A 20,272-nucleotide genomic window follows, 5' to 3' on the forward strand; every position below is an offset into this window, starting at 1 on the left:
GGAGCAACAGTTTCTTGTATGAACTCGATTTAATATTTCAAACTAGCATATCTTATTTCTTTACAACAAACACATTATTTTTTTTCTCCTTTAAAAAAAAGAAACCATCAAAATTATCACGATTATACGTTTCACAGTTCCACGATGAAGTTACTTATACCCTGGCTCTGTTGTATACAAACGATGTTATGAAACATTAAGTGAGAAAAATCAAACATGTCAAGAATCCGTCAATCGAAATTTAGTATTCAACGAGTCATCTCAACATTTATGCAACAGGGCCTCGGAAAAGAGAGTAAGAGTGATGACTGTGAACGAAACTTGATTTAGAGAATGATAATGATGTCTATATTGGTAGATGGTAGTGTTTCCTCTTTCTCTCTTTCTAAGTGAAAACAAGAGTTTTCAATCATTTTTAAGACTTGAGTACAGGTTAAGGAAAAATCTAAGAGTCAGTCGGTTAATCTACCTTGCACGTATACTGTGCGTCGGTCTGCTGCGCTAGAACTGTGCATGCGTGCGACATTGAGATAGACACAACATTCTTCGAAATCACCATCATTATCTTCTTACGGCCAAAGGCGGGAGCTAATTGTCCATAGTGACAGACGGTTTAAAACTCACCTTGCAAACGATACACTGTGTGACTTTATAATGTCATGTGTCAACTTGCAACACAAGGTCGCGTAGTGATCTGCAGCGGACTAGTATAACTGTCTGGACTTATGGTCTTTTTCGATACTCCATATATCCAAGGTTCCCGACCGTTATGTACGAGGTCTCCTAGTCCGATTATTTGCAATGAATATGCACATCATTTCTATAAATCATACCTTTCTTATTAAAATACTTTCCTTAAAGGAGCTATACCAACAGGTCTCGTCAATGAAACAGAATGTATTGACTCCTACACGCTGCTTCCATGACAATTAACATGTATTATCTCGGGGAAAAGAAATAGGGAAAATGACAGGAAAGTTTAATAACGCAACGATAAGTATATATAGTATAAGTATCGATAAACAGAATAAGTTTATTTCAAACTCAATGAAATGAATACGATAAATGATAATATGGATGAACTGCTCATCAAAATATATCAGCAATGTGTCCATCCGAGACTACAGTAACGGACTTTTTTTTTTTCAAACACATGATATTGAAGCTTTTTGTCTCGTATTCGTTTTTTTTTTTTTTTTTTTTTTTTTTTTTTTTTTTTTTTTTTAGTCCGAAGATGACCTGCCCGCTAGAAGCCAGGGGAATAGAGAAAGCTGACTGGCATATTTCTTTGGCAATCCCAATGGTTTGGTAGCCATACACGGGATGAGGAAAATCAGAACAATTTTGAAAAGAATCCATTAAACGCGCGCGCGCAAAAAGAACAAAACAAAACAAAACAAAACAAAACAAAACATACATGACATGAAAATTCATAATAAATCCAGCAGGAGTTTGCATTTCGTAACTACGCCAGCGAGAGACTGTTCCCAACGAAATGGTGAGTTGCGCTGTCCTTACGATTGATCCGGTGTTCAACTCTATTTGATTAAATTTAAATTATGTAAGGATTCCACACAAAAGACGTATTGTTAGTTGCAGCAAACACTCAGATTAACAAACGGACAGAAGTCCCTCAACATGCAACGTCGTTATGGCTGAGCAATCCATGCGTGAAGACAAGCCTGTTCGTCCATTACCCACGTTATATATTGATAGAAAAGATATCATTGATTTATTTAACAACCTAAAAAAGCACATCAGATCTCATGAAATATTCAGCAGCGTTTTTGAGCGAGCACTGGAGGAGACATTATACACAGTGTTGCAACAATACACTCGGTTACAACAATACACACGTCTCCTACCGTACATTCAAACGGAACGTGACACCGAAAACATACAAGACTGAGAGTACAATGCACTGTATTGATTATTAATTAAAACTGACCTAGTGTGCTGGAGGTGAGGCTATTGGCACTTACTGTGTGTGAGGACGTGTTAAAAATCGTTAGTCGATACTTCGCTCAGACAGTAACCTTTTGTACACATGCACTACACGGTTTACCCTGTCATGCACTTTAGTGCTATGTATCACCGGATCACGAAAACTTTTATTTCTCACTTCATCTAGTATGCAGAGAGCTCTCACACCATTAGGAGAGAATCATTGTTATGTTCTGGAAAGGAACATTTCTAGAACTTCTCTTGTGAATGGACAAGTTCTGTGGTTTTTCATTTACTGTTGAGAGCGTCTCTACTCTGCTGGCTTCAGTGCGCTATGTATTGAATTGTCAAGATTCATGTGTCCAATGACTCAATGTGCGCATTGTAAGGATGATACATGGGACGAGAGGAGATGGCGAAAACCAGGTAGGAAAAGAAAAATCGTGTCTTATATATCGTCTGAATATGAGACGCTAAAATCTAGAGTGATTATTACTGTTGACATGTTAGTTGTTCAGTGAGATGTTGTTACTTTTGCTGTGTGGGATATCACGATTTTAGCATGATTTGTTTGCATGACTGCGTGATTACGTGTAATGATGAGTCCATCCCTATTTTTGAAGCATCATTATATTATTTATATCAGAAAAAAAAATACTTGCAAATGCCCCGGATGATTTGCAATTAATCATACGGGATCAATATCAAATAAATAGTGTACCTTGCTTCTCGAGGTTTTCATGCACGAAAAATCAAAGTCCGTTGGAATTACCAGGCTGCGAGAGCTTTACAACGATATCCAGCTAGCTCTCAAAGGATATAGGGAACGGATTGATGGCAGTGCATAAAGATTCATTTTTCACTATATGTTAAGGAGGTGAATTTATTTCACATGTCTCCCTCTTCTGTTTTAATGATCACACATTGTCAGAGCAAATGGGAGAGATCATTTTACTTTATATATTCGCTGCGTAATCAGTTTTCTATTCTCATCAAGGATGAAAGCTCAATACATATGACACTCGTATGAAAGCTCGTAAATAAAATAAATACTCTCGCTCCTCTTAAAAAAACAAGGTTTTGTATCCCTCTCAAAAACACACTGGCCCATAAACTTTCCTATTGTTTCTATCTATGCCTCCATCACCGATATCGATAGTTTCGAAACGACGTATTCACAAGCAAAGAAAATCTGGATTGGCAATTGTTGTCTCATCAGGGAAATTGGATAACTAGTTTCGATTGTACCCCAACCACAAGCTATCAGCAAGCACGCACGTTGTGAGATCTAGCTTTGTTGACACAGTGTATGATCGTTTTCATTGTTTTATAATTATTCGTCTCCTTTTTTTAAATAGTTTTTAGATTAATATATTCTATCCCGTAATTACCATTGCTTGATTTCTATACCTAACGCTAAAGAAAAAATATAACAAAGGTTTAACCATTCAAAGCGCCTTGAGCATTTAATCAAAGTGGAGAATGACGCTATAGAAATTGTATGTTTGTATGTATGTATGCATGTATGTAAAGAGCAATAATTGAAAGTGATCAAAAACAGTTATTGTCTTCTAAAAGAGTTTTGTTTTCGTTTGTCTGTATAACTACTTGACAAAATTCTCCCAATCGCGTGTGTGATATAAACGCACACAGGATGTTGAACAAAATAGTTGAAATGGCTACTATGACGTCGTAATTGTGACACCCATCTATTAAAGGAAGTTATCACAATACACACACATAGGGCCTACATAGACACGCGCACGCATCCCCCTCCCCCACACACGCACACACAAACGAATTGTATATGTCGAATGTAATACGCATATAGCGCTGTCAAGTGAATTTTAAAAGGGCGGAAATGTACCCAAGGACTTTAAAAGGATGATCCCCTTTTCGTCGCCTGTCAGCGTAGGTTAAATTAGATCCTTGCGACATTAGTGTCACATACTACTGTCACACACACAAAAAAAAAAACACACATAAAATAAAACGAGAAAAAAAATATCTCGACGTTTATGAGAGAAATATGAGTCGTAATATACGAAGTAACGGTGTTGAATATCTTATACTCATTGGAAACTGTCGCGTTTGCCAAACTTGCAAGGTTACAGAACTATACAACTAGAATACAATTTCCGTCAAAGATGTGAAATGTTTCATTTGGCATAAAGCCATCGGTTGATATTGTATCTAGGTTTCGTCATAGTGTGAACAAAGTTTGTAGTAATATACCTACGCTTCACACCACGTAACTAGACCGTGTGAAAAATCCACATTTCAATAGTACGCAATGTTTAATATTCCCTTCCAAGCCGCATCATTATATCACATACCACGCCGTCACAGTAGCACAGGCCGTACACACTCTCCGTGCTTAAGTCAACCCGCTGTTCTGAAAATGTTCCATGGGACCTTATGATACGGGTTTATATTTGTAAACTCCGCGTTCCTCGAAAAAGCAATGACACTTCTCCGAACATTATTTACATGAGCTCGCTAAGCATTTGATAAAGCAAACCTTGATAATAGGTATTACGTAATCATTATTGAACGTACGGAATCCCGATTATAACTGTCTGCGTATCGGGGGTAGCCCGAAGGTAGGAGCTGGAAATGTCTGTACGTGCGAGAGGCGTTCGCGCCAAGCGCTTTGCGTACACATAAACGCTAGCAATATTCTTTGGTGGAGAAAACCGAGTAACTTTGATTTTATAATACAAGCTAGAATGACTGAACATCGAGCTTTGAAAATTCTTTGTCCTTAACTGTTATGGTAAGGGACATAGGCTGCGTTAGAAAAGCCGTTTCCAAAACCCTTTAGAAACGGCTTCCAAAATAGTTGCGTTTATCAACTCTTCGCGAGCACGATTATGGCCTGTCACTGCACAGCTGCATTGCGCAATTCGACCCGAGGAGAGGAGGTCATAATGAGGCGTGCATTGTTCGTAACTGCAGTACAATACTACAAAGCCGTTTCAAAACAGCTTTGCGTTTATCAACTTCAGAAGGCTTTTACAAACAGGCTTCTGAAAACCTGCTTAGGAAACCTGTTGAAGAAACCTGTTTGGAAGGCCACAAATTCGCGGTTTCGAAAAGGCTTTCAGAAAGGGCTTTCAAAACAGCTTTGCGTTTATCGACTCGTAAAAATTCCTTGAAAGCTGTTTGGAAAACCTGTTTCTGCCGAGAAAAAGAGTTGATAAACGCACCCATAGTCAGATGATATTTCGAGGCGTTTAGTTAAAGGGCCGGTTTATCTTTGGGAGCGGTAATTTCAAAAATGTGGAAGATATCATATTTGAGACATTATGTGCAGGTCTGTTGTATCACAAAAACACCCCACTATATAAAACTTTCACAATAAAGCCTAAAATATAAGGAGATTTCAGTATTTTCTCATTTAACCATAACTGTAGACGGTTTAGTCTGGAAACATGTTTATTGTAACTTTTTTTATCATAACTTTTCACATATTGCGTATTTCAATATTTCAATATACTCGACATCGATTACATGGATTCAAATCTTTACAGTGGTTGTTTCTATCCCAAGTTCACATTTTAGAACTATTTCAAAGCACTGATGCTGGGTTTTTGTTTCATCTGCAAATGGTAAATTATGTCTTTAATCTGGACGTGTTTTGTAGGCGCCTGTATAAAAGGGTCCACAGCAGCTGAAGTGGTTATCAGGTTCCGACAAAACTTATAGCGCCAAAACCGAACGCGACATGAACTCAACCTGAAATAGACACATTCGCACAACCGCGTCAGTTTTGCGTTTCAGTTCATCTTCAGTTTCAATCATATTTTATTTCCATCAATAAAAGAAACAGATAATATACACGGTGATACATTTACCTTTATCAATTCAACTGTTAAACAAAGGAGATATCATGTGTATAATTACAAGAATATACGGCTGATAATGTACAGAAAATGAAAGGCGGGCACACTTTGCAATTCTAAAAAAAACAACAAGTAATGAACATGGCGATGGAAAAGAGTGATCCACTGAAAAGCAGAACTATTAGGACATGGATTATTCGAAAACAACGACACAAGTTTACCAATATTATGTTATGCAAAATTTGTACAGTTTAATGAATGCATAAATGAATGATTTATCCGACGCAATAATAATCAATGAAAATGTTTACAAGTATGTAGTCACTGGAAAAAGCAAGAATAATAGGGTACAGAAAATAACATGAATGCGATGAAAATCGTGTCTGGCCTCTTACAATTCAGTTGGAGCAGTGCATAGCTAATGATATGAAAGCATGTCGTTAATATAGCATACTGCGTTGTCATCACTGTGTGTAGTCGTTTTCTGTAGAATAGGTAACACGCCTTGATGACTGATACAAAAATGTTATCCATTCACATTATTTTTTGATTCCTCAATGAAAAAAATGTATTTCTATCATGGATTGTCATATCAGCCAGTTGTGAACCCAAGGACACTCATAAAATGAATTATGAAAAAAGTCGAGAGAATTATCCACAAATCCGAATCCTGATAAAACATGAATTACATGATGAAGCATGAGTCATGCTATAAAAGAGGAACTCTAAATCTGTAAATTGGAAGTCGTTTGTATTATTGTCTAGACTTTGAATGAGACGTGAGGTTGTGCATACTTTCACATTCAGCAAGCAAAATGTGCAAGTAGTAATAGACAGCGTAGTTTGGCTAAAATCTGTTGTACCGCTTTGTACCTGTTTACCAAGTGTTGACATTGGCATAACAATCCAAGAATATTTTGTTATATTGACCTGCTAAAAATAGGTATAGTGCACAGAGCGGTGAAATGGAATGTCAACAACATGTTACCAAGGTCGACACGTGAGTTTAAACACGTGACTTTGGCTCAAAGCGCGTCCACAGCGCGTAGGTGTGAGCTACATCTATCACGTGAGATTCCTGCACTTAGCTGCGGTTTAAAGAGGCCGTGAAGGAAAACGAAAGGGAGAGGAATGGCATCTTTTCTCTTTTCATTGCTAGCAATTTAGGCAACCTTTGCTAGCTTGCTTCATCCTCGATGCTTTGCGATTCTCCGTTAATGAAGTGAAACGAAAAGGCAGTCCAGACTGAACCGCATTCTTATCATATCGTCTGTAATGCTATACCACTCTCATCGGAATAGGGAGCGAGAATAAAAACAAAATCAAAAAGAACGGAAACAAAATCAAAGTATGTTTTTGATATGTAATATGTGTATAGTATTATTATTGTTATGTTGGTATATTAATACGACAAAGCGATAAAGAGATATATATAGATAGATAGATAGATAAATAGATGAATAGATAGATTGATAGATAAATAGATAGATAGATAGATAGATAGATAGATGCTAGATAGATAGATAGATAGATAGATAGATAGATAGATAGATAGATAAATAGATAGCTAGCTAGATAGATAGATAGATAGCTGGATAGATAGATAGATAGATAGATAGCCAGATAGATAGATAGATAGCCAGAGAGACGGGGAGGGGGGGGGGGAGGAGAAAGATGAGATAAAAACTTGACAGTATAATATATACAGTCATACCATGTCCGCTTGGGACCCAGAAACAAAACCAGTTATATCCTTTGGCAAGATTTTTTTTTCTTTACTGATAAATCAAGTATCTGCTTTCTAAACTCTGATTGTCCTAATTCTATACTGATTACTGTATTCCACACATTCACTCTTTACCTCAGTAATCACCAGTTTCACACACAACAAAGGTACTATTCCCGCCTTGTTGTAAAACATAGTTGGACGACATAATGGAATTAGGGGAACTCTTGAAAAAGACATTTTTTTTTTCACCTGTAAATATGTAAAACGTGGTCTTCTGCCAAGAGTGCTCCTAGTGTTTCCAAGTATAACCCTCATCCATGTATGCTGTCGCATCTGGGCTATTCCATCACTTTAAAAAAGGGGATGTTTAACAGAATAAAAAGGAGTTTATTCCAAAGTGATTGAAATAGAAGATGGGGGGGGGGGGTGTCCAGTATACCCTCATTTCTTTTCTTTCTGCTTTTCTAAACTATTATAGTCTTGAGAACTACTATTCCGAGGGGGGGGGGGGGATCCTAGAGCGCAGATACGATGCCAGTCTAGTATACCGTTTGAAGGAGGCGAGCAATATGAGGTTGCCCCTGTGATATCTTACGTAAGATTTCAGTTTGATGAGGCGTATGATTGTTCGCATGTCATGTATGTCCAGTCCAAGGATGGAAGTAGACCCTCACAGAGCAATTTAGAGACGCGAGCGCGCAGCCATGCGTGCTACCAAACGAAGTATATCAACTTTGAGTGGATTTGGACAGAACGAGGTTAGAGAGGTATAACCGCAATGCATTGTTGAATGTTCCAAAATCTTCTTAACATTGTTGAGTCGACGCCTTAAAGGTAGGGAATCCCATTTGCACGCCTTAAATGAAGAGCTGTATAAATACAGTGGTATGTTGAAGAGAGTATCATTTTAGAAACTCCCATAAAGTATTGAAAGTGGAAGGTAACATTTAGTACATTTTTTGACCGTTAGATTTTGAATTGAATTGTTTTCGGGGCTCACCGTAAATTCCAGTACATTACTAGGCTACCTTTGCAGACCCGTGTACTGCATGTGTGTCCATCATGTATATTTTGTGAAGAAAGTTCATCAACACTTACAAACATATACATTCTTGCCACACACTCTATATGTTATTACTATTTATTATTACATCAGCTCTTGTACTTTTAGATTTGTGTTTATAGATCACAAATACAGAAGAATGCAACAAAAAGGCTGAAGTGTGGCTGACACACAGAACTACTGAGTAGTTGAGCTTTGTGCATTATTCAAATTTTAGATAACTGTTGACTTCCAAATTTCTAAGCAGTGGCCTAAGCAAGTCCCCTGAGGTTCATATTTAATGTTTTGCTGCATTTTGGGAGGTCTGTAAAAGGTATCCCCTACCTTTAAGAATAGTCATGGGATTAAACGAAGGGGACCTTAAAGGGGCTGATTAGTAATGTTTCCGGGATTAGAAATAGAAAAGCATCAGGGTAAAAACATGTTTACAGCGTCTCTGATGTTGTGTGAAATGAAGCTAGAAATGGATTTAAGAATAAAATGTTAAATGTTAATGCTAAATGCTTTGAAGAAATTAGAATCTTTGAGAGAACGAATTTAATAAGCTTAGTATTTCCCATTGGCAGTAAAGGGGTTAGAAGAAATCCTTCAGTAAACGAGTTATTTAGTTGAGCATAGCTATAGCAGGGATATTTGTGAACGCGTAATTCCCTGCCTCTTGGTATAAGACGCTGTTTCATGCACATATCAAACATCATGCATCATGAAGTACAATCAGGAAATTTTAAAGAATTCCGTAATTGAGTTACCACTAGTGATGAACAATATCAATTCATCGTTTATTGTATAGAACTCTTGATTTGCACGTCTGCATTTGTTTTCACTATCTTGTATGATGTTATTGTTGCATGTTTTACAGTGTGTGTGCAATATGTAATGGTCAACATTCTATTCTACATAAAATGCGAAAAGAAAACAACAATAGCTTTGTCTGATCATGTGAATAAATGAAAGGATGAAACGAGAAGCACTTCTTGCAATAGATAAAAGCGATTTAAAAAGAAAAAAAAATACAAACGAACGTATAATTAGGACAACTTCCGGGAGAGTGGTACGATACGTTGCAGTGACAAAGCGTGTACTGCTTCTTTACCCATGTTGGCATGAAATGAATACGAAAAAAAGGGAAGTGTACATGTTTCATTTGTTAAATCGGCTATAAATCCATGTCTCCCATTGAATTGACACTGATTCCAAGATCACGTGTAACGTTTTCGTGTGGCGAGATCACATTCAAAATGGACCATTTGACACGGCTTACTCAATCACGTGTTTCCGGTATAACAACAAATCAATCACGTGAACTGCGGAAATGAAAAAGATGTAAAATCCATGCTTAGGTGTTTGAAACGAGAAAGAAAGACTATCTCGTTGGATCCTTTGTTGAGGTAGTTGGTGTTCATAATTGTGTCCGTTTCTTTTTATTACTCTTCTCCACCCGTTTCCTTTCAACTTCCGCTTCCTTCGTTTGCTTCGGTGTCTATTTATTGGTGGTTTATTGTGTTTTTTAAAGTTCTCTTGGCCATTATTGAAATCTCGTGTACAATTTAATTTCCTTCCTTCTTTAGCTGTCCTTGTCCTTTTTCTCTACGTTTGTCTAAGCCACAGAACAATACGGTGTCATGTGGTGCAGATAATGGCATTGGTCGAAACGTAGATTTCCGGCAAACAAGTGTTTGATCTCAAATCTCTGATTGACAGGGTGATAATGGTTAAACAATGATGTCAGTTTGCTTGTTACAATGTCACAAAAAAGCAGGCGAGGGATAGAAGGAAAGAGATAATTATACATATATAGATAGATATAATACATTGCATAGTAGTGGCGGGAGACTATCAATAAAATGCAGTTCATTGTGTATTTCAGTGTAGGCTTATGTTTTTTATGTGTGCTTAATGCGGGGGAAAAGCTTCCTTGGTTTCCAGTAACGCATATTCTGTTTGTTTTGCACAATACAGGGATAAATTTAGCATGCCTTTTGTCCGTACATGTTTACCAATGTGCACTGAACGGGGAGTTTAGTTTGATCACGTGACACATGTTACCCAAGTTGAGAGACCCACATTATTCATGCTTGGACTCGTCTGTATAGTATATTCTTGTATAGGTGAACGTACATTCTCGTACACTGGTATTTTCATGACTGGCCGCCCTGAATAGACCGTTTCAGCAATATATTACAATTCATGAATGTTTCTACAGCCTAGGTCATGTAGGTAGCAACGTAGAATTTCATTCCCCTGTTCCCTCCTATTAAGTTTCCTAGGCAGGAGTTTCCCCTGATAGTTCCTTATTGTTATAGGGCAAGTTAAGTCTCCGGCAATTTTTGTGGTTTTAACTATATATAGGGGAAACAATGCTGAACAAAGCATGAACAGAATTTGAATACATTAACACCGAACACTGAATGCAAACCATTCTAAGGTTTCAAACTCATCCACGTTATCACTATCCAATTACTTCCACTTCGAGTATAAAATTAAACACAAAGTGGTCCAACCCTCATTGTACAGCCTGTGTACCTCCAGGATTTTAGTTCGCGCGTGTAAGTGTCACGGTCGTCTGCTAAAGCTATCGCAGCTAGCCGTATTTAGGACCAGAAGTCGCTATGGTGACCGCGCGTTGTCGATCATTTGCTCCGTTGATAATGGTAAAACCTCTCGACAAAAAATCTATTTATCTCCTTCAAAGCACAAAACACGTCTTGAACGAAAATTCATGTCTTCAGTAAATCTCACCTTTAACTGCTTATGTTTAGAAATACGCTTTGTAGCTATTGTAATTTTCCTTGTGTATGTAAAAGATTATGAATTTTATTATTCGATTGACTACGATGGAGGGTTTGAGAACTTGTGAAGAAGGCACTTTTATACCATAATCATTGTTATTTTCATTGTCAACATAATCAGCGTAAGATTTGATTACTATAACGAAGACATTAGAAGACGCTGCAGATAATGTTCAAGTCGAACTGTTTTAAAATGTTTTGGTTAAAGTTACAGGTCCCTCAACTATTTTTTTCTCTAAACTTATTATAATCACCCTAATTTGTGTAGGCCTACTTAGTAACGGAATTCTTGACACATCGACAGACGCGCAAGCAAGCGCGCACACAAACATATCTACATGTGTACCCATACATTGACACTGTATCTGCGCACTCATTTCCTCACTTTTTTATTTTATTTGTCATCAACATCGTCACCATCATCATCATCATCACCATCACTTTTTTTCTCTTACCTTATTGTAAAGAGTCGTCGGAGCGCAAGACGGTGTCGCGCTACGTGTCGAATCCTTTCACATACAAAGTTTTTATCCCTTATGTTGCACCAACATATCTATCTTTTTATAAATTTTCTTTTACTTTCGTGAGTAAACTTCCCTAGGGCAGAACAAACAATCCCTAATCCAATTCATAATCCCAGAATCCATTGTGCCAGTCCCAACCTGAATGGAGATGTGCGTGTTGATTGATTGGCTGCCATGTGAGAAGACATCTTTTGGGAAGGTGACGTCCATTAGTAAAGACCGAACACGAATAAATGTTTGTCATCTGTTATGACTCTCCATAACTGGAGGCTACCACGCACTGGAATTTTTGTTGCCCTTGGCGACGCCTATTATTCCACAGGTTTTCAAAGTAACAAGCAGACGTACTGTATATCCTTTGACAGTGCGTGTGTGGCGCCTCAGACTTTCATGAAGATACGAAAAATGTGAGTGTGATATCATCCGATCATGCTACTAATCCTGTTAGTGTAGGCCCACATCTTAGAGACTTTCTCGACAGATAACACTGCATGCTAAAAGTGTACTGTATCATCGGATATACAGTGATATAGAGCATACATGATTACCCACAAAATCGCCCGGTTTTTTTTTTTTTTTTAGTTTTTTTTTTCAGTTAAGGGTAGATTCTGAAAGTGCAGATTCGATTCTACGCTTTAAAATGACAATTTTTCATAGCTCAATACAAAGGGACTTTCCTAACCTAAATAATGGAAAGAAAGTACACCCTCTGGACAAGTGTTATACTGAGAAAAAGACTTTGTATTTAGAGTTTATGCAAGTATTTAATCCCACCCAGGCAAGCTCTTTGCAATGAATGGGACAAGAATCAAAGACAAGGTACAAAAAGTCTTGATTATCCACTAAATGAAGAGATTATCAGATTAATTTGAGTTTTTGCACAATCATCATGTGCATTCTATTCATGACTGATACCATGCAACTTTATATGCGATATCATTATCCTGTAAAAATTATTAGAGTTTATAGTAAAAAGTGATAAAGGGTTTTTAAGAAATGAAAACGACCTCTGTAAAGACACACCGGATCACACAGACCGAAATAAAAAGTGTTCAAGTAAAAAATAAAATGAAAAAAAGAGACAACTTCCCATTTGTTTTTTTTTAATCCCAACCTTTAGAATTACATAGATTAATATATTTCTCTGCTAGGGGAAAAAAAAACTTCAAACTGACTACATTGACCTATGTCACCTATTTTGCGTCCTCACGTAAACTAGGTCGTGTGACTTCTTGTTGGTTTTGTGATGCACGGTCACATATTTCTACCATCAGTACTTTATCAAAGTCATTCAAACTAAATTAAACGCATTTATAACTAATAAAATTACATGCTACTTGTATTGCAGCTCACAGAGACATGGTGTGTGACGTAATGATTATTGACAACACACTATTTCACTTTTTTTAGAAACCGAAGAGTGGGTTCATGTGCACATCACTGCTTAAAGGACAAGTCCACCTTCGTATACATAAGGATTGAGAGAATGCAGCAATATTAGTGGAACACATCAATGAAAGTTTGAGGAAAATTGGACAATCCGTTCAAAAGTTATGAATATTTTAAGTATCTGCACAGTCACTGCTGGAAGAGAAGACTACTACAGTGTATGATGTCACATGCGTACAACTATATAAGGAAAATTAAAAGAGAATTTCACAAAACTTTACTTTTTGAATAAAGTGCACATTTCTTCGACTTGCTACTTATGTATGTTAAGGGTAATATTATTCCCCCTGCCTTCTGAAAGAGAGAAGTCGAGTGTTCTTTTGCTATGCGAGAAAAATGGAAATATGTTGAATTTTCTTTATTCTTTCTTTATATCGTTGTACTCATGTGACATCACAAGCTATAGTAGTCTTTTCATCCAGTCGTGACTGAGCAGAAACTTCAAAAATTCATAACTTTTTAACGGATTGTCCGATTTTGCTCAAACTCTCACTGATGTGTTCTACTAATATTGCTGCATTCACTCAACCCACATGTCTATGAAGGTGAACTTGTCCTTTAAATCTTGTTTGGTGTATGCATGTGTGTGTTCATAATATGGTCATGTACATGTTGTGTGTGTGCGTGTGTGTATTTGAGCATGAGCAATTATTATTATTATTATTATTATTATTATCATCATTATTATTATCATTATGATTATTATCATTATTATTATTATTATTATCATTATGATTATTTTTGTTACTGTTATTATTATCATTATTATCATTATGATTATTTTTGTTATTGTTATTCTTATTCTTACTATTATTATTATCATAATTATTATTATTATTATTATTATTATTATTTTCATCATCATCACTATCATCATCATCATCATCATCATTTTTTTTTCCGTTTATATACAGTATCGGGGTGTTTTTACACTTTGAAACTCCGTAGGTGAGCATGTGTTCATGAATACTAATCGGTCTCGCAGGCTGGTTCTGTGGGCCTCTGCAGGCTTACGGCTCCTTCGCTGTATTCTTCTCGCGTTTCATGTTTGTCTCCGATACATTCCCTTACTTCTGATTATTCAATATTCTATCCAAGGTATATGCATTAGTGCCACCCTGACACAATCAAGAAAACTGCACCCAAGCCTGTATGAATTACCATACCCTCAGTTGACGTTTAATTCAATGTGCCTCATGTGGCGTCCCATAGTCCCAGAGTAACTTGTCAAACATTTGGTTTTTTTTTTTTTGGTTTTTTTTTTCATTTCATAATTTCGTCTGAATAATCATACGTATTCCACATTTCCCTACAATCGATTTTGTCTTAGAGTCTGCGATTTAACAAGTATGCTTCATTTAATGTTGGCTCCATCCTATTTTTCCCATTATATTTCACCAAATTTGTAGTCACCATAACTATTGTAAAGTGATCAATACGTTAATATCTCATCGGGATAGTTTCGTACATTCATGTGAATGTTTCACCTACTGTGTATTTTTTAATCTTTGAATATTGTTTAACTTGTATTTTTTATTCTACGTTATTTTTTTTTTTACCAAAAATGTAAAAACAATGCAATTGAAGTTGAAATTTGAGTTTTCGTAAGATGATAGATACCATGTTGTTTATACTATTTAATAGGCACATACTTTTAGCCATATTTCTCACTGTCATGCCAATTCTCTTGTTTGTTTCTTTTTTGTTGATGATGTGAGGGGGTGTTGAGCGGAAGACCATACGCATGACACGATTACAGATGTGAATCCGATTCAGACGGTTGAGTTCGCAAAGAGCAAAATCAGATGAAGTCAGGCAAAACCACCAATGCCGAGCTTTTATCTCCCCCCCCCCCTTCTCTTTTGTCTATCGAGGCCTTTGGCTTCCATATTTAGAATCGTCACAACCATCTCGTGACCTTACTGACAGTGCAAATGGGACATTAAACAAATAAAGCTACAAAAATCACAGCTAGCGCTCTGACGCCATGTTCATTTCCAGCGAGGTAAAACGTTTGGCGTTGATTTAGGCGCCAGCGTAATAGTCCCTGTGGAATGTGGGCACCGAAAAAAGAAAAGAAAAAACTATCATGCTGGATTTGCAGAGCGCATCATTCATTTGTATGGAAGCAAACGTGACGATATGCATGATTTGAATTCATGTTCACCGTCCTCCAGTTGATAAGTTCTTTACACTCATGCAACGTATTGTTATTGTTTAGAGTGATCTTTATTCTACACGCCACAGAACTAGTCGCGAACGCAACTTCATTATTTTTTTTAATCTGCTGATGATGTCGTTGTTGCGACGGTCCACACTGCTCCCAACCCCATGCAGCACCCGCTCCTGTATCCCCGGGGGACTTTCGTTCTAGGTTTATTTCAAATCTGCCGAACAATTACCCTGCACAAAGGGAATTATGATGAATAGTCACTGTAGCTTCTCCCAAACAGATAGCATCAAGAGGTGCTTTAAAAACTTAGATCGTGGAAATTCTATTCATAGTACATAATACATTATATTTGACTGAGTGAATGGGCAGACTCCCCAAGAGCTAATCAATATCCCACATGCATCGATCACAATGTGACTTGAAAAAAGTTCAAATTTAGGTGAACTCAACAGCGACGGTGCATTGTGCATGTATCAAATCTTGGCGTAGCATGACGGGTACACACAAACTATTACGGCATCAAGCGAAGGGTACTTTTTTGTAAGTTTTTTTTTTTAGAAAAAGAAATATCTCACCATGCCATCTGTGCGATAATCAATAGTGAAGCTATATATAGTGTTCAGGTTCTTGAAGTGAATAGCATTATTGATTAAAGGTACACAAACCAGTCGAAGAAATATCTATCTGAGCAGACCAGATTCAGTTGATAAGGAAAGTTTGCTTACCATGTCAATGTACAAACCTCAACTGTGAACTAAGGACATGTCACTTGTGTTACAGGCTAGAATGATTTAGTGCAACGCTCAGTTCTCCCATAAAATATCCAACGTTTGCCTGAGAAACACGGCTAAAAGCAAACTTTTTGCTGAGTATGTGTCTGGTGATTTTCATTGTTGTACTTTCAATACATTTCAAAGTAGTTCAATTCGGTTCAAATTTGTGTTCACTTTTGAAAAAATAGCGACATACATTTCACAAAAAAGAAAAAAATGTATGAAGCACATTGTGACTAAAACATTGTGTTCAACAATATTGATGAGACATACTGTAATGCATCAGTGATATATAACGAAACATTCCACTCTCCAAATCGAGAAAACTGATGTTTGTAAATGTATTACAGTAGCTTAAATGAACAAAACTAGTTGCATGTGAGTGCTTTCTGTTTTTGTTTGTTTGTTTCCATTTTAAAAAAAAAATAATATGTAGTAAAAGGCAGCCTTCATTCAGCCCACTATAGGTAGGCCTACCTCAAGGAATCTCTGATCCAGGTTTTGATTGTTTCCCTTGTTGATTTAGTTTTGATAACTCTCCGGCCAAGTCTGATGTTCCTGTGCCAATGAGACATACACAAATTGTTTCTTCACTTTTATCGCTTTTTCGCTCTTCTCATCTGCACAATTCTATTTCATCTCTTAATTCTCTTCTTGTCTTTTTCTAACTTAACATCGTTTCTCCCTCCTTTTCATTTTTGTTTTGGCGAGCACCGTTATCACCATCAGGAAAACTACCATAAGTTTTATGATAATTATCATCTTCTTTTTTTTTAAACTACGCATCTTTTACGTTTTTATCTACAATGTTTTCTATTTACGATACCTCTTTAGAATGATTGCAACTCTCCTTCTTTTACCTCTTTTCTTCTCTTTCATTTTTGTTTCATAATGGCATTCTTCTTCCTCCTCTTTCTCTTCTCCTGTTCTCACTCATCTGCCTCTCTTACTGCTGCTGCTACCACGTACTACCACAACTACCACCAACTCTAAGCGTTAAAAATTCTGAGGATGAATAGATCAAGCAAATTAAAAATTGAGCGGTATGAAAACAAGTTCAACTCGTTTTGCTGTAACCCGAGTATAGATAGGGGCAGGTACTGCTGGAAATTTGGACACCCGTAATCTTGGCGTAGAATCACGACGCTTCCTCTTTCCACTTCCCATACAGTCAGGCGGGTAGCAACAGGCTGCGTGAGGTCACTTTTAGATACAACGCACATGCACATACACACAAGTACATACGGTGTATTCAAAAAATACACAAAAAACACACACACTGCACACTTAACGCATAGAGTGATATTTCATGTCAAAGTTTGCCATGAATTGAACATTGTGATGACAACTCACACATTCGGGTTTGCATGGAAGTGCGGCTGGAGACGGAAATACATTTATACCTTCTTTCCTCAGTTCTTTAGGACGAGTTTGTGTCTTCAATACACATGCCATGTGGGACAACAACGGAAGAGGGAGGAGAGGGGGAAAGAGAAAGCACAGAAGTTTGCACGTTGTAGAAAAAAAGTGCACTAAAAGTGCACGTATAGTGCGCACTGTGCGCGTGTGTATTGTGTGAATATTATTATGCGTGTGGATGTCCGTGTGTACATGAGCTCCTAAAAGGGCTGTCCCTGTGCTGGAAATAGATTTTGCGTGCACGCATAGTTTTTGAACTACTTATGTGCTTACACTCGAACGTGTCAGTGCCAGAACAAGTTAAGACGCCGTCTGGGACTGACACCAGGCGTCTGCTCTCTGAGATATAATAAGAGTGTGTGAGTGCGATTGTTGCGTTTATCTTGCCTCGTTTTACTTTCATGGGAGTGTTTGAATATCATGTTTGGAAAACATGCTTGACACGATGTCTTTGCACATTTCTTTACTGTTCCTACAGCTAACCAGCGTCCTTTATGAACGATAACGACCCGCACCAGCCAGTGATAGTCAGAATGGGCGAACCAGTAGCGGGGACCATCGCCGCCAACAGGTACGCCGTCACGTACGCCACGCCGGTGTATCTGGAGGACAGCTCGATGAACGAGTCGTCGTCGAACTCGACGGCCTTCCACCGGAGCTTGGTGTCAACCATCAGCCTGGCGACATGCTTCAGCATAATCATACTGACGACGTTGGTGGGTAACGTTCTCGTCTGTCTGTCTCCCCTCGTGTGTCGACGGCTACGGACGGCTACGTACATTTTCCTCGTCTCCCTCGCCATTGCGGATTTACTTCTTGGAATAACCGTGCTCCCATTTAGTGCAGTGTTGACAATACGGAGGCAGTGGTTTTTTGGACCCGTGTTCTGTAACATCTACATTTCATGTGACGTCATGTTCTGTACGTCTTCCATTTTACATCTCCTGGTGATCAGTCTAGATCGTTACATGGCCATCACCCGGCCGTACGCCTACCAGCGGAAAATGAACCGGCAGAAGGCCTTCATTGCCCTGGGAATTGTGTGGACCATTTCGCTCCTAATCTCCTTTCTCCCGCTGCACCTCGGTTGGAACACGGGCGATAACAAGGTGCAAAACTACGCCAAACTTGACGAATGTTCCCTCTCGTCCAACGTGACGTACGCACTGTTTGATGGTATCGTCTTATTTTTCATCCCTCTCATCGTCATGACGCTGGTCTATATTCGTCTCGTACGGATCGCAAATCGACAAGCGCGTGCGATCAAGAAGCTGATGGTGGGGAGTAACGAAGATCCTGAGGAGCGCGCCAACCGACGACGATCAGTTGACGAGCACCGCGCGCTGAAGATTATAGCGATCGTCATGGGATGTTTTATCGTCTGCTGGGTCCCTTACTTCACAATGTTTACCTTCCAGCCCCTCTGTAAGTGGGTGATCAGTGACACTTTATACGATGTTTTCTTGTGGCTCGGATACCTCAACAGTACCGTCAACCCGGTCGTGTACGCGTGCATGAATCGCGAGTTTCGGCTGGCGTTCAAGCGGCTCCTGTCTTGCATGCAATGGCAACCACCACCAGACGATAGTTTGGATTCGCGCTACTATACCACCCAGTACTCCACTACCCGGTCCGACCGCACCCGCGCCGGGTCGAAAAACGGCGCCATCCGCTACAGTGCCTCTAGTCCCAACTCTAACTCCAACTCCAATAAGCATAGTCTGCAGCTGCCCCTTAAGAAGAACGGCATCTACATGAAGCTGTTCCGGTCTTCCAGCAGCGGGAGTAACGCGCGGCCTCAGGCCACGTGACAGGAGGAGGGTACCCCGGTGTGAGACAGAAAAATACTCGGCTTCATTTCAAAAAGCCATAATGCACGCGGGTTTTAAAAAGAGGACCGATTTACAAAGGCACTAAATGGGAACAATGATAACCTACGAGTGAAATGTGAAAAGAGGTAACGACGCCGGACTGACGTGCGTGTGAAATATTTGAAGTGGGACTATGCCCAATGATGATAGTATATTATGCAATATATTGACGAGAACTATCTCCGTTTTTTTTTTTTTTTTGCTACTCTTGCTTACGCACACTGTACGACAATATTGTTATGCAAAACCAATCCCTAGCGGTTCGAATATATTTGAGGGGCATACAATGTGAAAACAGCAGGTGCTGCGATGCAGTGTCTGATTATAACATTACTATAGCATTGTATTTCTTTTTCATTTGAGGTACTGGCTCAGGTCTGTGTGTATGTTGAATAGATAGTAAATAGTGTATTTATAACAAGGTTTGTGATTGGTCGAATCGGTATCACGTGACATTCAGTGATTCCGTTATAGTTCCCAGTCGTGAACTATACCTTCTGATTCTTGCACGGGGATTTCCCCGAGACTAGACAAATCGATGTTACAAACACATTTTATTTACTATAACAAATGACACATGCTCCTTTATGTGCTATTCTAGTCAATATGCACACCAAATACACGATTAACCCTTGTATAAGTTTATTTCTCCGAAGCCGAAGGCCGAGGTGAAATAAAACTACGCTTGGGCTA

At 38.4% G+C, this 20,272-nt stretch overlaps 1 protein-coding gene across 2 annotated transcripts in view; it reads left to right on the plus strand.

Moving 5' to 3' along the window:
• Positions 1-19,850, plus strand: part of LOC139739062 (histamine H2 receptor-like) — a 132,362-nt gene extending 112,512 nt beyond the window's left edge. The window contains exons 1-2 of one of the 2 annotated variants that reach the window (XM_071649674.1): positions 2,350-2,370; positions 18,187-19,850. In XM_071649674.1, the coding sequence (XP_071505775.1) occupies positions 18,203-19,519 (1,317 nt within the window). In that variant the 5' untranslated portion in view covers positions 2,350-2,370; positions 18,187-18,202 and the 3' untranslated portion in view covers positions 19,520-19,850. Of the gene's footprint in view, positions 1-2,349; positions 2,371-18,186 lie in introns of those variants that run through there. The other variant, XM_071649675.1, reaches the window with a different exon arrangement.
• Positions 19,851-20,272: the final 422 nt, after the last annotated feature.

Source organism: Diadema antillarum, unplaced genomic scaffold, assembly GCF_040938485.1.
Source record: "Diadema antillarum isolate AM-2024a unplaced genomic scaffold, OU_Dant_1.0 seq00000781_RagTag, whole genome shotgun sequence".
Lineage (NCBI taxonomy): Eukaryota > Metazoa > Echinodermata > Echinoidea > Diadematoida > Diadematidae > Diadema > Diadema antillarum.